Here is a 12,490-nt window from a genome sequence, read left to right on the forward strand (position 1 = left end):
CCTAATGAATACCTAAAATGTACCAATAAACTCAATAAATATTTAAAAAAAGACAGTGAATTTAGGCGATCCACAAATGGCAGGCTTAATCATGGGGATCCATGACGTTCAATTATTATTAAGAAAAGGTCTGATGCTACCACTCGTAATGTCCACTTAATATTTATAGTTTATAATTGAAATATATACCCCCAAAGCAGAAATAGTGTACACCAGAAGCTCTGTAACCCAGTACCCTGGCTTTCTACTTCACGTCGTAACTTATCAACTGTGTGATATTTATCTCTGTGAGCCTCAATTTCTATAGAGCAGTCATGTTCAACGAGAAATACGTTTTATCCAGAACTTACCTGCGTCAGGCACTGTGCTAAACATTACACATGCATCCATTATTTCAGTCATCAAAAGAACCCTATGAAATGGGGTCGAATAATCACCATCCCACTACCAACACCATTGTGTATATAAAGAGATGCAGGTTGAGTAAGCCTAGGTAATTTCCCTAATGAGACACATCCAGTAAAACATTGCATTTCATTTTCGCAATTCTAGGGAACTGTTTTTGTAGATGTAGAAACTGAGGATTTGAGACTTGGCGCAACTTGGGAAAAGACTGAAGAAGAGCTGCATTTCAAGAATTATTCTGTCTGACTCCAAAGTTGTTAAACTTTCAGAAACTCTCACACACTCAGAGGATGCATTTCCAACTCTGTAGAACTCTCTTATTGACTGGGAAGATTATATCCAGCAGGTACTGGACAGAAGCAAATCTCCTTCTAAGAGGAGTGAATTTTGCCATCCTTACAAGAACAGCCAAAGCTCAAGTTCCTCCAGACAACTGATTCCTAGTACTTAAGAGAGCGATCCAGATGTAAAGTTGGAAGAACCCTAGATCTGCCATAATCCTGTACCCCCACCTTAGCATTCTGAGGCCCAGAAATCACTCTTGTGAGGATTTGATATCTCTTTTAGCTCAGCATTCACTGTGGCTTTATCTAAGAAAAACATTACATGCACATTTCATATCCACCTGTGGCACTGTGGCATCAAACTGCTGCTCTGCCCATCCCTGGCAATGAGCAGACAGGGCTCCTATGGCTGTAGAGCTATGATCTCCTCATGTGTACAACAGATAATAATACTTGCTTCCCAATATTGTTGGATCATGAGTAACACAAGGGCACTGACTGTGTGTTACTAATCTTCATGTTCCTGCAGTCTGGCAAAGTTTGTGATAGATGATAAGCATGCAGTAGTGAATAAGTTAACAAACACATATACACATGAGGAATACTTTATTAACTACAAATCACCACATAAATTTTAGGGTCATAGAACTTGTACTTATTGTAATGATTCATCGATTTTTTTCTCAGTCATGTCACTCTGTTGGATTCATGCCTAGTCTATGATGTAAGAAGACGCTCTACATTATACCTAAAGTCTCTTCCGGTACTGGGATTCTTGGATTTTGTTATACTCTATTTGTCTTTAAAATTCCCAAAACAGGCCCTGTAAGCCTGCATTCTTATGTCTTTAAAAAGTTTTATAAGTATACGTTTGTGATATATAATAATTATGTTCACCTTGGGGAATTAATACATACATATATATTATATCATAAAAGACAGTTTAGTTGGCTTATTAACAATCAGCCAGCTAATAAAGGACCTGAGATAGAGTTGGGTGATCAGCCACATTGATACGAATTAAAATCAGAATCAGCAGTAGGCTGGGACTCTGAACAAGTAAAGGCCTCCTCAGGCAACATGGAATGCAACTCCTCTTACTAAAGGAATCTCAGCCCCTACTTACTAAGTTCCTGAGTTTTGAGGAGCACAAAATGCAGAATAACTTTTTTCTTTAAAATCTCAGTTTCCTTTAAACTCTGCATGCTGAGTAACTGGTTTAGAGAAACTGAGTTCCAATTGGTCATTTTAAGCTCAGAGAGCAGCTGCCTGTGCTAGGTGGCCACTAAACAAGTGAACAATTCCCATGCTCTGCTTCTCTATAACAAGTTCTGGACTGAGGGGCCACGTGGCACCCCACTTTCTGAAACCCCTCCTTGATAGCCACCAGGAGCTATTTTTCTTCCTTTTAAACACTCTCCTAACAGCTTCCTTTTTTGTCTTCAATTTTATTCTTTCGCTTCACGAGACAATGGGCTTGGATATATGCAGTTTGTATGGAGATAGCTGTTTCATGATCTTGATTATTTTAATTTTGAAGTAACTTCAGATTTACAGATAAATTTTTAAAACACGTAAAACTCATGTCTAGAGCTGGGTAAGGTGGTGCATGCCTGCAATCCCAGCACTCAAGAGGCTGAGGCAGGAGGATTGGCATGAGTTGGAGGCCAACCTGGGCTACATAGTGAGTTCAAGCCCAGCCTGAACTACATAGTGAGACCCTGTCTCAGAAAATCCCCAAAAAACAAAACAAAACAAACGAAATTGATGTCTCCCATTCCCCCAGCTTCACCTAGTGCTAGAATTCACAATTCATTTGTGTTCAGGAACACTGTGAAGCTAACACAGCACCACTCTAGGTTTTATTTGGATTTCACCAGCTTTTATAATGATTCTTGCTGTCCCATAATCCAAACCTGGATATCATGTAGCATTTAGTCTTTATGGGCTTTGAAATCAAGAGCTTACTATTCTATTTTTGAGGTGTATCGAGACACTTCATAAGGAACTCATCTTTCAGTGACAGCCTATTAGCCACCCTTTAGAGACACACAGGAAATCTCAAAAACCACCCTGTGTGTTGGTAAATGCAACAAGACAAAATGAGGTGTAAACAATAGAGTTGAGCCCTGTGTTATAGACCTAAGAATATCAGGAATCAAAGATATAAGCAAAGTGGTTTCCCCTGTGGAAAAAACTGTGGGCTTCTTTGTTGAGGGTGGCAGGAACATTGCCTGGGACTTGGAACATTGACCAAGACTGATTCAGCCTTTCATTACATATTTACTGGGGCCTCTTATGCACCATGTCTGTTCTAGGCATTGGAGATACAGCGGTGAATGAGACAAAGTCCCTATGTTCATGAAGCGTATATTTTGACAAAGCATAAATGAATACAAATCCAGTAGTGACATATTCCTGCAGGAAACAGAACATTTGGGGGGTGCTGGCTGAGAAGAGAAGGGTGCAGTGTGTACTAAATACTCAGAACCATGAATCAGGACGATTGCTCTGTAGTTTACAGAGCCTTGGTTTAATTACAGTCAGGTTCTGGAAAACCGAATTCCGGCCCGACATATCCAGCTTCAAATTTACCTCGATGCTGACAGCATTCTTCTGCGTCATGTGGACTGTCACTGATGAAGTCAGAAATTCAGCTCTAAGACAAATGGGTGCTTTAAAATATCTCAGTGGGATTTTCTGAAGCGCAGGAGGGGAAAAGGTACGAGTACACAGAGCACTCTTCCTTCAAAGCCTCCTTGCCCAACATGAGCCTCACCAAATTCCACATCCTCTGTCTTTGCTGGCTGTCTATCCTTAGGATGCCGCGTGGCAGGCATTGTTTTCGAGTCAGATTTGCTTTTGGGTTTTGGACTTTCTCCCATAAGCATCACAGGAGCACGTCCAGCAACTGATGAGGTGGGTCAGACCTTTCTTCTCTCCTTTTTCTCTGCCAGGATGAGGAACTGAGTTGCTAAAGCCACAGTGCTCAGAGACCGTACAACCCAGAGCTGTGAACCCTGGTTTCCTGGTACCCAGCCCAGTGCTTCTTCCCCACAGGACAGCTCACCCTCGCTAGGACATTCCAGCTTCATCTTGTTCCACATGGGGCCCATAATTCCACAGCCTGGGTCAACTCAAGTTAGAGAACCTGGGCAGGGCCCAAGGAGGCAAAGCACGTGGGAACCCAGGTGGCTTCCTGATGGTGGCTGTGGTGGAGGACAGCATCCCTGCTTCAGAGCCTGGCATCTGAAGAGAGGCTCTTCGGCACAGAAACTGTGACAGAGAGCAGCGTTATAGGTGACTCAGCGATGGTGGCTGCACCTTTTACAGATGGTGACCCATTAGCAAGCTTCTTCAAGTAGCTCCTGCATATTATTGTCAAGTTTGCATTCCCAGACTCCTTTCCCTCTTAAAATAAACCCAAAAGCTGATCTGCTTATAAAAGGCAGCCAAATTGCACAGAGCCAGCAACAACTCTTCCCCCAGAACAGATTAAGAGGCTGCAGCCATGGAAGAAGTGCTTGCTCCCCGACCGTGAGCAGTTTCTTCCCTTCCAAATTTTTCACTGAAACTGGAGTCTGAACCCAAACTCATAAGCACTTAAAAAAAAAAATGCCTGGGGAGTGATTGGAAGCATTCCTGGGACAACTGAGTCCTACAGTAGAGAAGTTGTTTGGCTTGTTTGTGAGTTTTCAGCCCTGTGATTAATGGAGGGGAGAAGGCACAACAGAGGGAAGAGAGAGCAAAGGAGAAATGCCTCTACCCTGCCTCCCGCAAAGAGAGGAAGAGGAGGTGGAAGGGATATGCTTTTCACTACACCCCCATCGGCCAAACAGAAACATGTTATTTCACTTTCTTCCTCTTTTGCTTTCCTTAAGGTATTTTGGAGGTTCATGGCAAACCAGTCGCAACTTGGCAAGCTCGAATCTAAATACCATTTGTCTCCTCTCCCTAACAGGGATGAACACAGGAGGGATGAACACGAGAACAAGCCAAGCGCACTTTGAGCGTGAGGCCCAGCCCTGAGGAGCGTCTCAGATGATGCAGTCTGAGGGCTCATTTTCCAAATGAGGTGGGAGCCTGGAGAGCTGCAGCCTGGGTCAGGGGTCACACTGCATGTTGTCACGGCCAGGGGATCTAGCCCAGGCCTCCTGACTCAGAGCCCAGGGCTCCCTCTTTAGGGCCTGGGGAATCTTCTGTGTATGTTGTTTTACCATGGCTCTAAAAGGGATGTTAGAAAGAGGCTTTGTCTACCTGAAGGTCCACTGAGATGGGGAGACTGGAGGGGCCATTGTAACTAGGTCATTGTCACGCTCCGTCCTGAGGCCAGCCTGCTCTCTAAGTCAGCCGTCTGTCTGAAGGAGTTTGGGATCATTAAATCTGCTTGCCAGAAGCAGAAGGGTTGGGTGCAGAGGCACAATACAGGCTGTCCCAGCAGCCTCTGTAACCTCAGTCCCCAGGAGCCTCTGTCTACCCCTCCCCGAGGCTGCAGGGCCCCTCCTTGGTCACAGTAACCAAGCCAAAGCCCTCCAGGACTGGCTTCTGCTGTGATCCTGCAGGACCTGCCCCCACCCCCAAAATGAAAACTCAGCCTGAGCCTGGCCCTGGTCTGCCGATGGAGACGCAGCTATGGCTTGGGGCCCACGTGGCGCGGGGGCAGCTGGCTCTTGGGAACCCACCATGGTAGCTGAGCACGTAGTCTTTGGAGCTAAAGACTTTCTGGATCCAAATCCACCTTTCCAGCTAAGGAAAAAACACTTGATCTCTAGACCACAGTTTATCCACCTAAAAGTGATTTACAGATTTGTTTAGAGCATTAAATGAGATAATCCATACATGTCGAGCATGGGGCCTGCACAGGATAAGCACGCAGTAACTGGAAGCTGTTTTTATGAGAATCCCTCCCTTCTTTTGCTCAGCTCCTTCACCCACTGGCATCTTTTCTTCTGGGACTGCTAGTTGTTGGACTGATGTAGAGTAGAAAAACTAAGTACAGATAGAAAGGAGGCAAGGAAAATCATAATTTTAAAACTGTACTTCTAAGAGAAACTGCAGCTTTGGGACACAAAACTTACTCCAGCTCATTTTAATTTTTTCTCTCTCTCTCCTCCTAAGATGCAGTAAGCCAGGGCACCTGCCTTTTACCCGGCAAAGTGGCCCTCTCATCTTTGAGGAGACCACCTCTTTTCACCTGTAAATTGTGCTTCCTCTTGAACCCCTAAGGAAGCAGCAGTATGAATGAGCGACATATCTCAACTTCAAAAGCATGTAGACGGTTTACATTCTGACAGAGATGGGTGACCCGACAGACAGAGGGAACACACATGCCAGATCACCCACCCTGAAGACACCCCCAAGACCGCATAAGTATTCCCAGCTCCCATATCATAATGTGCCTCTCCTGAGGGTGTGTGTTCTATTGGAAATTTCTGCCTACTAAATCCCTTTGTGCCTCTTACTGACCTATCTGGAAAACTCTTTTTCTACAATGTGAAGTCAGCAAGCCTGTAACTCAACTCCAAGGGCAGGGTGGGTCTAAGTTTCTTATCTCAGTGGGAACCTCCTTGCACCCTGTCAGGTGACAGGACCCTTAGGGTTTTACACTTGACCACTCCCACCTCACAGAGTTGTCTTCTTGCTCCACCAGCTGGGTTTCATCCCCCTGCCCTGTCTCTCCAAGCGTTGGCCTCCACCGTCTCCCCCATTCCTGCAATCCAGGCTTTACTTGGCAGCTGTCAATAACTGGTTGACCATCAGTGGCTACCGGGATAAACAAGGGCTGGGACCCAGCTAGGACAGTCACCCTTCAAAGAGAAGTGTGAGTGTCAGAGAGAGACAGAACCCATCTCTAATAGCTTTCAGTAAACTATGTTCTAGCCACAGAAGCCTCTTCAAATTCAGACAGAGGAAAGTCTCTCAGTACTCATAATTGAGAAGACACAGTTAATCAGAGCAACAGAAAACTATTTAATTTCAGATCCCTTTGCTTCAATTTCTTTGTCCTCTCTCCCACATTCACTTGCTCTAAATCAATATTTCTCAAACTATCTCTGGTGAGGGCTCAATTGTTTATTCTCCCCAAACAGCTGTGGACCAATACTTTGTTAAAGAGTACAAACGAATCATTACCAAAATGAAAAGGTCATTCTGATGTTATAGCAGTGTTAAAATACTGAAAATTTTCTTAAGTAACTTCAATTTCTGTACCTGTTGTTTTTGCAGTCTGGTAAGCATTTTGCAGACCCATATCGGCCCCTGGATAAAATTGGGAATAGAGCTGCCTCTGGCCTGAGCAGAACCGCAAAAGACTCCCTCTGTCATGAACACCCTCGTCCTAGGCTTCATGCTATAATGTCTGTGCCATGGGAGTGCTGCCCACCCAGAGCATGCAGTGTAAGGATTGGGTCCAGGCAGGATTTGCCCTGGTTACAGGCACTGCAGCTCCCTCAGAGTTAAGCATCCCCCTCGGGCGTGCCGAGATATCCCAGCCCAAGTGCAGCAGCTGCCCCTTACCATTCCATGCCAGCCCTGTTGATCTCCTCCCACCAGCACTCCGTGGGCTCCCCGAGGGTCTGGGGCGTGGGCATGCAGCCATAGTTCCATTGTCTGTCAGATCCTTCCTTCTTGCTGAAGATGCTCCTTACTGCCCTCACCACCTGCCCGTGGGGACACTGGTAGCTGAAGCCCTGTCGGTTCAGATTCACCCAGCCATCATCGCCGTAGTCATGGTATTGCTGGTACGGGTACCCGTAGTCACCATACTGGCCCCAGGCCACAGTGGCCAGGGGCAGAAGCATCCAGAAAAGGGAGAGGTCCATGCTGCCTGACTTTTGGCAAAAAGTGTCACCCTAGGTTTGCTGGGCTGACTTTTATACAGCTGCTGCGGACATGTGGCTTCCAGATGTGGGTGCGAAGGATCCAGATGCAGTGTGTCACTGCTTAAGCAAAACTTTTCCATGCTGAGAATTTGGCCATGAGTATATCCAGCTTGTCTTAAGGTGGAATTCTAGGAATACTCAGGGAACGTGTAAGTCGAAGACATTTCTGGGAGAAAGAATAACTTTATAGCTCTGTGACAAAACTCAGCTGCTTTACTCACTTTAGAAACTGTTTAAAAATTCTGATTGGCAGCAGCTTCGTTCTCATCTGGCAACACTTTATATCCCTGGGGTCCCACCCCTGTATTTGTTCTCCAACCTAGCCTTCTAGGATTGCACAGGTATCTGAAGAGTCATTTCTAAATATACAAAAATACCAGGAAGAAGAGACAGAGTCATTTGTACTCCTGCCCGCCTGGATGTCTGGTTTCTTTCAAGTTCTCGGCCCAACGCCTCGTTTCCTTGGGTGTAAGCATGAGGGTGCCTGTGTGTAGGGCTGAGAATTCCTCAGCTGCATATGGAAGCACTGCAGGCTGTGGAGAGATTAGGGCTGTTACCTTCATACCTACGCATCTGCCTGTGCTGCCCAACTGGAGCCACCCACATCTAGAAATTGCTCTGCTCTTGGGTGTAAGTTGGGTTAAATCTGAACAAGCCCGCCTTTTATGTATCAGTGTTCTTTTTTCCTTCACACTGAGTATTCTTTTGCATTGAGATGCAATTTACACATATAAAAGCCTCCTTTCTAAGTGTTGGGCACACAGGCCTGTTAGCAGCACATAAAGACAGAATAAGCCCACCAACCCATCCTCCCCTACAGTCCAATCTTTCTGCATACCCAGTCCCCGGCAACCAGCCATCTGCTTTCTGTCCCTGTAGTTTCGCCTGTCCCAGAATGTCAAATGTAAGTCCTCGCTTCCTTTTCTGTGTGTCTTGTCTAATCCTCTGTTCAAGTCACCAAGAACCTGGAAAGAATTTCTTTGGGACCCAAAAGCCAGTAACAACATCAAATGCAATCTTGGGCATACTTCTTCCGCCTACCACAGCACTGTGGAGATTCATTTATGTTGTGTGTGTTGGTGGTCCATTGCTTTGAGACCTGAGTATTATGCCACATATGGATGTAGCACAGATTGTGTATATATTGGGATTGTTTCCAGTTTTTCAGAATTGATTATGTATAACTATGTACAAGTAATTATGACTAAAATTATTATAATTCTGTAGAGGTATTTTTCTGAATAGTTATTTTTGGATAAATACCTAGCATTCAGAATATATTTATTAATGTATTTTATTTTTGCAGTACCAGGAATTGAAGCCAGGTCCTTCTGAGCCTTTTTTTATTCTTTTTTGTCTGTTATTTATTTACTTATTTTTAAGAAACTGGATGGCAACTAAGAGTGATAAAATTTAGTTAGCCACAGGCATAAGTTCAAATGAGATTTTAACTTAGATTGAGCTTGGAAAAATTCATATTACACATTTTAAAAAACTAGTACATGTTTGCAGTGCATACTGATTATATGTATCATGGGAAGTTGGTACAGGTACATAACACATCTTACTTCTTCTTCTGCTTCCTATTTCTCCCATCCCTCCCTGCTTCTTCCATTTCTTGTTCCCTTTCCCATTTACAAAAGCTCTACTTCCTTTTTTCCAATCCCTTTTTTCTATCCCCTTCCCCTTCCTTCCCTCCTTGCTCCCTCCAGCCCTTTTCTAAGTTTTAATTTTGAGATAGGGTCTCTAAGTTCCTAAACTGCCTAGGTTGAGCTCAAATTTGTGGTCCTTCTGCCTCAGGCTCCCAGAGTACTGGGATTACAAGCATTCACCACATATCCAGCTGAATGAATATATATATATATATATATATATATATATATATATATATATATATATGGCCTCTATTTTCTGCAGACCTCTCTCATCTGACAGGTAGAACTGTCATTGCTTCTGTATTTTGAAGGTCAGCATCTTTATACTTTGGGCCCAATTAGGTGTAGACTCTGGTTACTTAGTGCTGAAAGAAACGAAGTCATGCAGTGTCTAGGGGCTTCAGAGCTTTCCAGGGCCTCTAAGAGAGTTATCGGAGGATTCACAGAGAATGGTTTCCAATAGCAGGCATTAAGAACCTAAGTTTAGGCCGGGGATTTAGCTCAGTGGTTCCACTGCCTGCCCCACAAGTGCAAAGACCTGAGTTTGATCCCCAGTACCAAAAAAAAAAAAGAACATGAGTTTAGTGCATTTACAGTTTACCATGTATTTTCTGCAGTTTATTACACTATTTTCCTCTCAACTTTATGCTTTACATTAATGAAGCATTATCAGATTCATTTTTCACGGATGAGGAAACTATGGTCAGAGGATGTTTTGGCCAAAATTCCTAGAGCTGGGAGGATTATGACTCCACACACTCTAAATCCTATTCTGTAATTCTTTTCCATCATTTCATCAAAACCGCAATTACAAATTATAAATCAACACTTACAAACTGACAAACTGTTTGTAATGTTTTTATGTTATCACACACATAACTGATTTGCACTATGGATTTCTGCTATTATTTGGAAATTATGCCCATTAGGCCCTGGGATGAAGCCTGAGATCAGCAAGTATGGTTTTAGGACTCGCAGTATCAGCCCAGGCTTGAAACTTATTAGAAATGCAGATTCACTGAAGACACTCAGACCTACTGAATCAGATTTTCTAGGAGTTGAGTCTGGTGAAGATTGATTATAACAAGACTTCAGCGGTCTGATGCATGCTAAAGTGAGAAGCTCTGCAGAAGATACCTCAGAACACATTACCCAGATCTCAGAAGTGCCTGCACAGGTAGCAGCATAGCCTATCTGTGTGATCCAACTCATTCACCGTGACTCCAGAGCCCACACATGTAAGCCCCAGGCTCTGTCACTTCCTAGAAGGTGAAGGAAACGGAACTATTTCTCCTTAGAATATTGAAATTTTTGAGCTGAAGAAAGTTAAAATTCAGGGAGATTTTCTGCATCTCCCCCTCCTTCCCACAGACAGGACATAACCCTTCTTTATTGGAGACAGCTTTTATCAGCTCAGAGGCCGGTGTCCGGGGATCTCCAGGCAAGGCTTGCTCCATTAACTTCTTCCCAGGTAGTTACTTTCTGTGGTTTCCCCACATTTAGCTGCTCACTTTCGTCTTGTCTCTGCTCTCAGATTTACTACTCATCTGAAGATATATAAAATCATTTTGCTTTGGCCATTTCTTCAGACTTCACTGTCATGTGGAAGTCCCCAAGTACATGTAAAATTCATACAATTTGTATCCTTTACTCCTGTTGGGCTGTCTTATCTTAATTTGATTTCCAGACCCAGCCAAAATCCCACATGAAGAGTAAGAGAGGAGGTCTTTACTTGCTGGCATAACTAATGAATTGAGATGCCTCAGAGAGACTCAGCCTCTAGCATTTGAAAACATGTATGACTGTTCTTGTTCTCTTTCTCTTCTGCCCTTTCTTCTCCTCTTCCTCCTTTTAAAATCCTTTATTGAGATATACTTCACCTATTCTACAAATCATCAGTTAAGACACCTAATTCAATGGCTTTTAGTATATTCAGAGTTGTATAACCATCACCACAATCAGTTCTAAAGCACTTTAATCGCTCTACAGTAGTACTGCCTATACCCATTGGCAGTCATTCTCCATTTCTTCTTGAACTTTTTGCCCTTGGAAACAACTAACCAACGGTTTCTATGAATTTGTCTACTATGTTCACTTCTGGTAAATGGAAGCATTCAGAATGTGATCATTCACAACTGACTTCTTTCACTTAATCTAAAGTTTTCAAGGTTCATCACCGAGTTGTATTTTGTATCTCTACTTCGTTCCTTTTTATTGCCATAGAATAGATATGGATATATCATTTCATTTATCCATTCATGTAAGTGAGACATCTGGGTTATTTCCACCTGTTGGTTGCTATGTACAAGTTTCACATGGATGTTTTCATATCTCTTGGGTATATATCTAAGAGTGGACTTGTTGGGGTAATCATAATGCTGTTTTAACCTTACAAGGAACTGCCAGTTTTCCAAAGTAGTTGGTATATCCTGACCAACAGTGTATGAGGGTTCCTGCCTCTCCTAAACCTAATCAGCAGTACTTCTTAGGCATGGGTTCTTCTGGAAGCTGTGGAAACCCACAGCTACTCTGGTGATGCTTTTTGGAAGCCATATCCCCTCTTGTCTGGCAGCTTCCTCAGACATACAAGCTCTTCTTGAGAGATTTTGAATAAAATGCTTTGACCTATTCTCAGTGGAGATTCCCTAAAATGGCCTATAATCCACTCGTCCCTCAAAGTTACTTTTATACTTTCAGAACTGGGTAGATCCTGTTGTACATTCAGAGGGAACAGTGTAGACTGTAGATTTTCTGGTGCACACCTAAATCCACTGAAGCATTCTGGGTGTGACCTGTTGGCTCCACGGTGAAGCACTGTGTGAGATCTTGGCAGGCCAGGCTCATCCTGATGCCTGGTGGCCCCAGATGAACAGATGCTTAGTCTGAAATTCTAGCTAAGAGTTATTTGGGGGTTCCGTTTTTGCACACTCAATTCTCTTCCTTTTTAACTTTTGTGTACAGTTAAAATTTAGCAATAGCTCTAAGGACCAGACTACAGGGTCTTTAAGGATATACTGTCAGGAATGCCATGGTGAGTGTCTACTGAACCATCCATATTTCCCCTCTCAAAAGATTACTTTTCAGTTTCACAGTTTTGTGAATGATCCATTATTTTCCTAAGATCTTTTGTGGAACTCATCGTTATGCCATCTGAAATTAGACTTGAAAGGTACCAGTAAGGTTAAAAATGCTCATAGTGGGCCGGGGATTTAGCTCAGTGACACCTTGCCTGCCTGGCAAGCACAAGGTCCTGAGTTTGATCCCT

At 43.6% G+C, this 12,490-nt stretch overlaps 1 protein-coding gene across 1 annotated transcript in view; it reads right to left on the reverse strand.

The window, feature by feature from the left end:
• The window catches only part of Dpt (dermatopontin), a 28,004-nt gene extending 20,380 nt beyond the window's left edge, over window positions 1-7,624 (reverse strand). The window contains exon 1 of the mRNA XM_004865221.3: window positions 7,206-7,624. Coding sequence (XP_004865278.1) covers window positions 7,206-7,510 — 305 coding nt within the window. The 5' untranslated portion in view covers window positions 7,511-7,624. The remainder of the gene's footprint in view (window positions 1-7,205) is intronic.
• Window positions 7,625-12,490: the final 4,866 nt, after the last annotated feature.

Source organism: Heterocephalus glaber, unplaced genomic scaffold (assembly GCF_053883595.1).
Source record: "Heterocephalus glaber isolate CG9 unplaced genomic scaffold, H.glaber_assembly_v1.0 deba00000738, whole genome shotgun sequence".
Classification (NCBI taxonomy): domain Eukaryota; kingdom Metazoa; phylum Chordata; class Mammalia; order Rodentia; family Bathyergidae; genus Heterocephalus; species Heterocephalus glaber.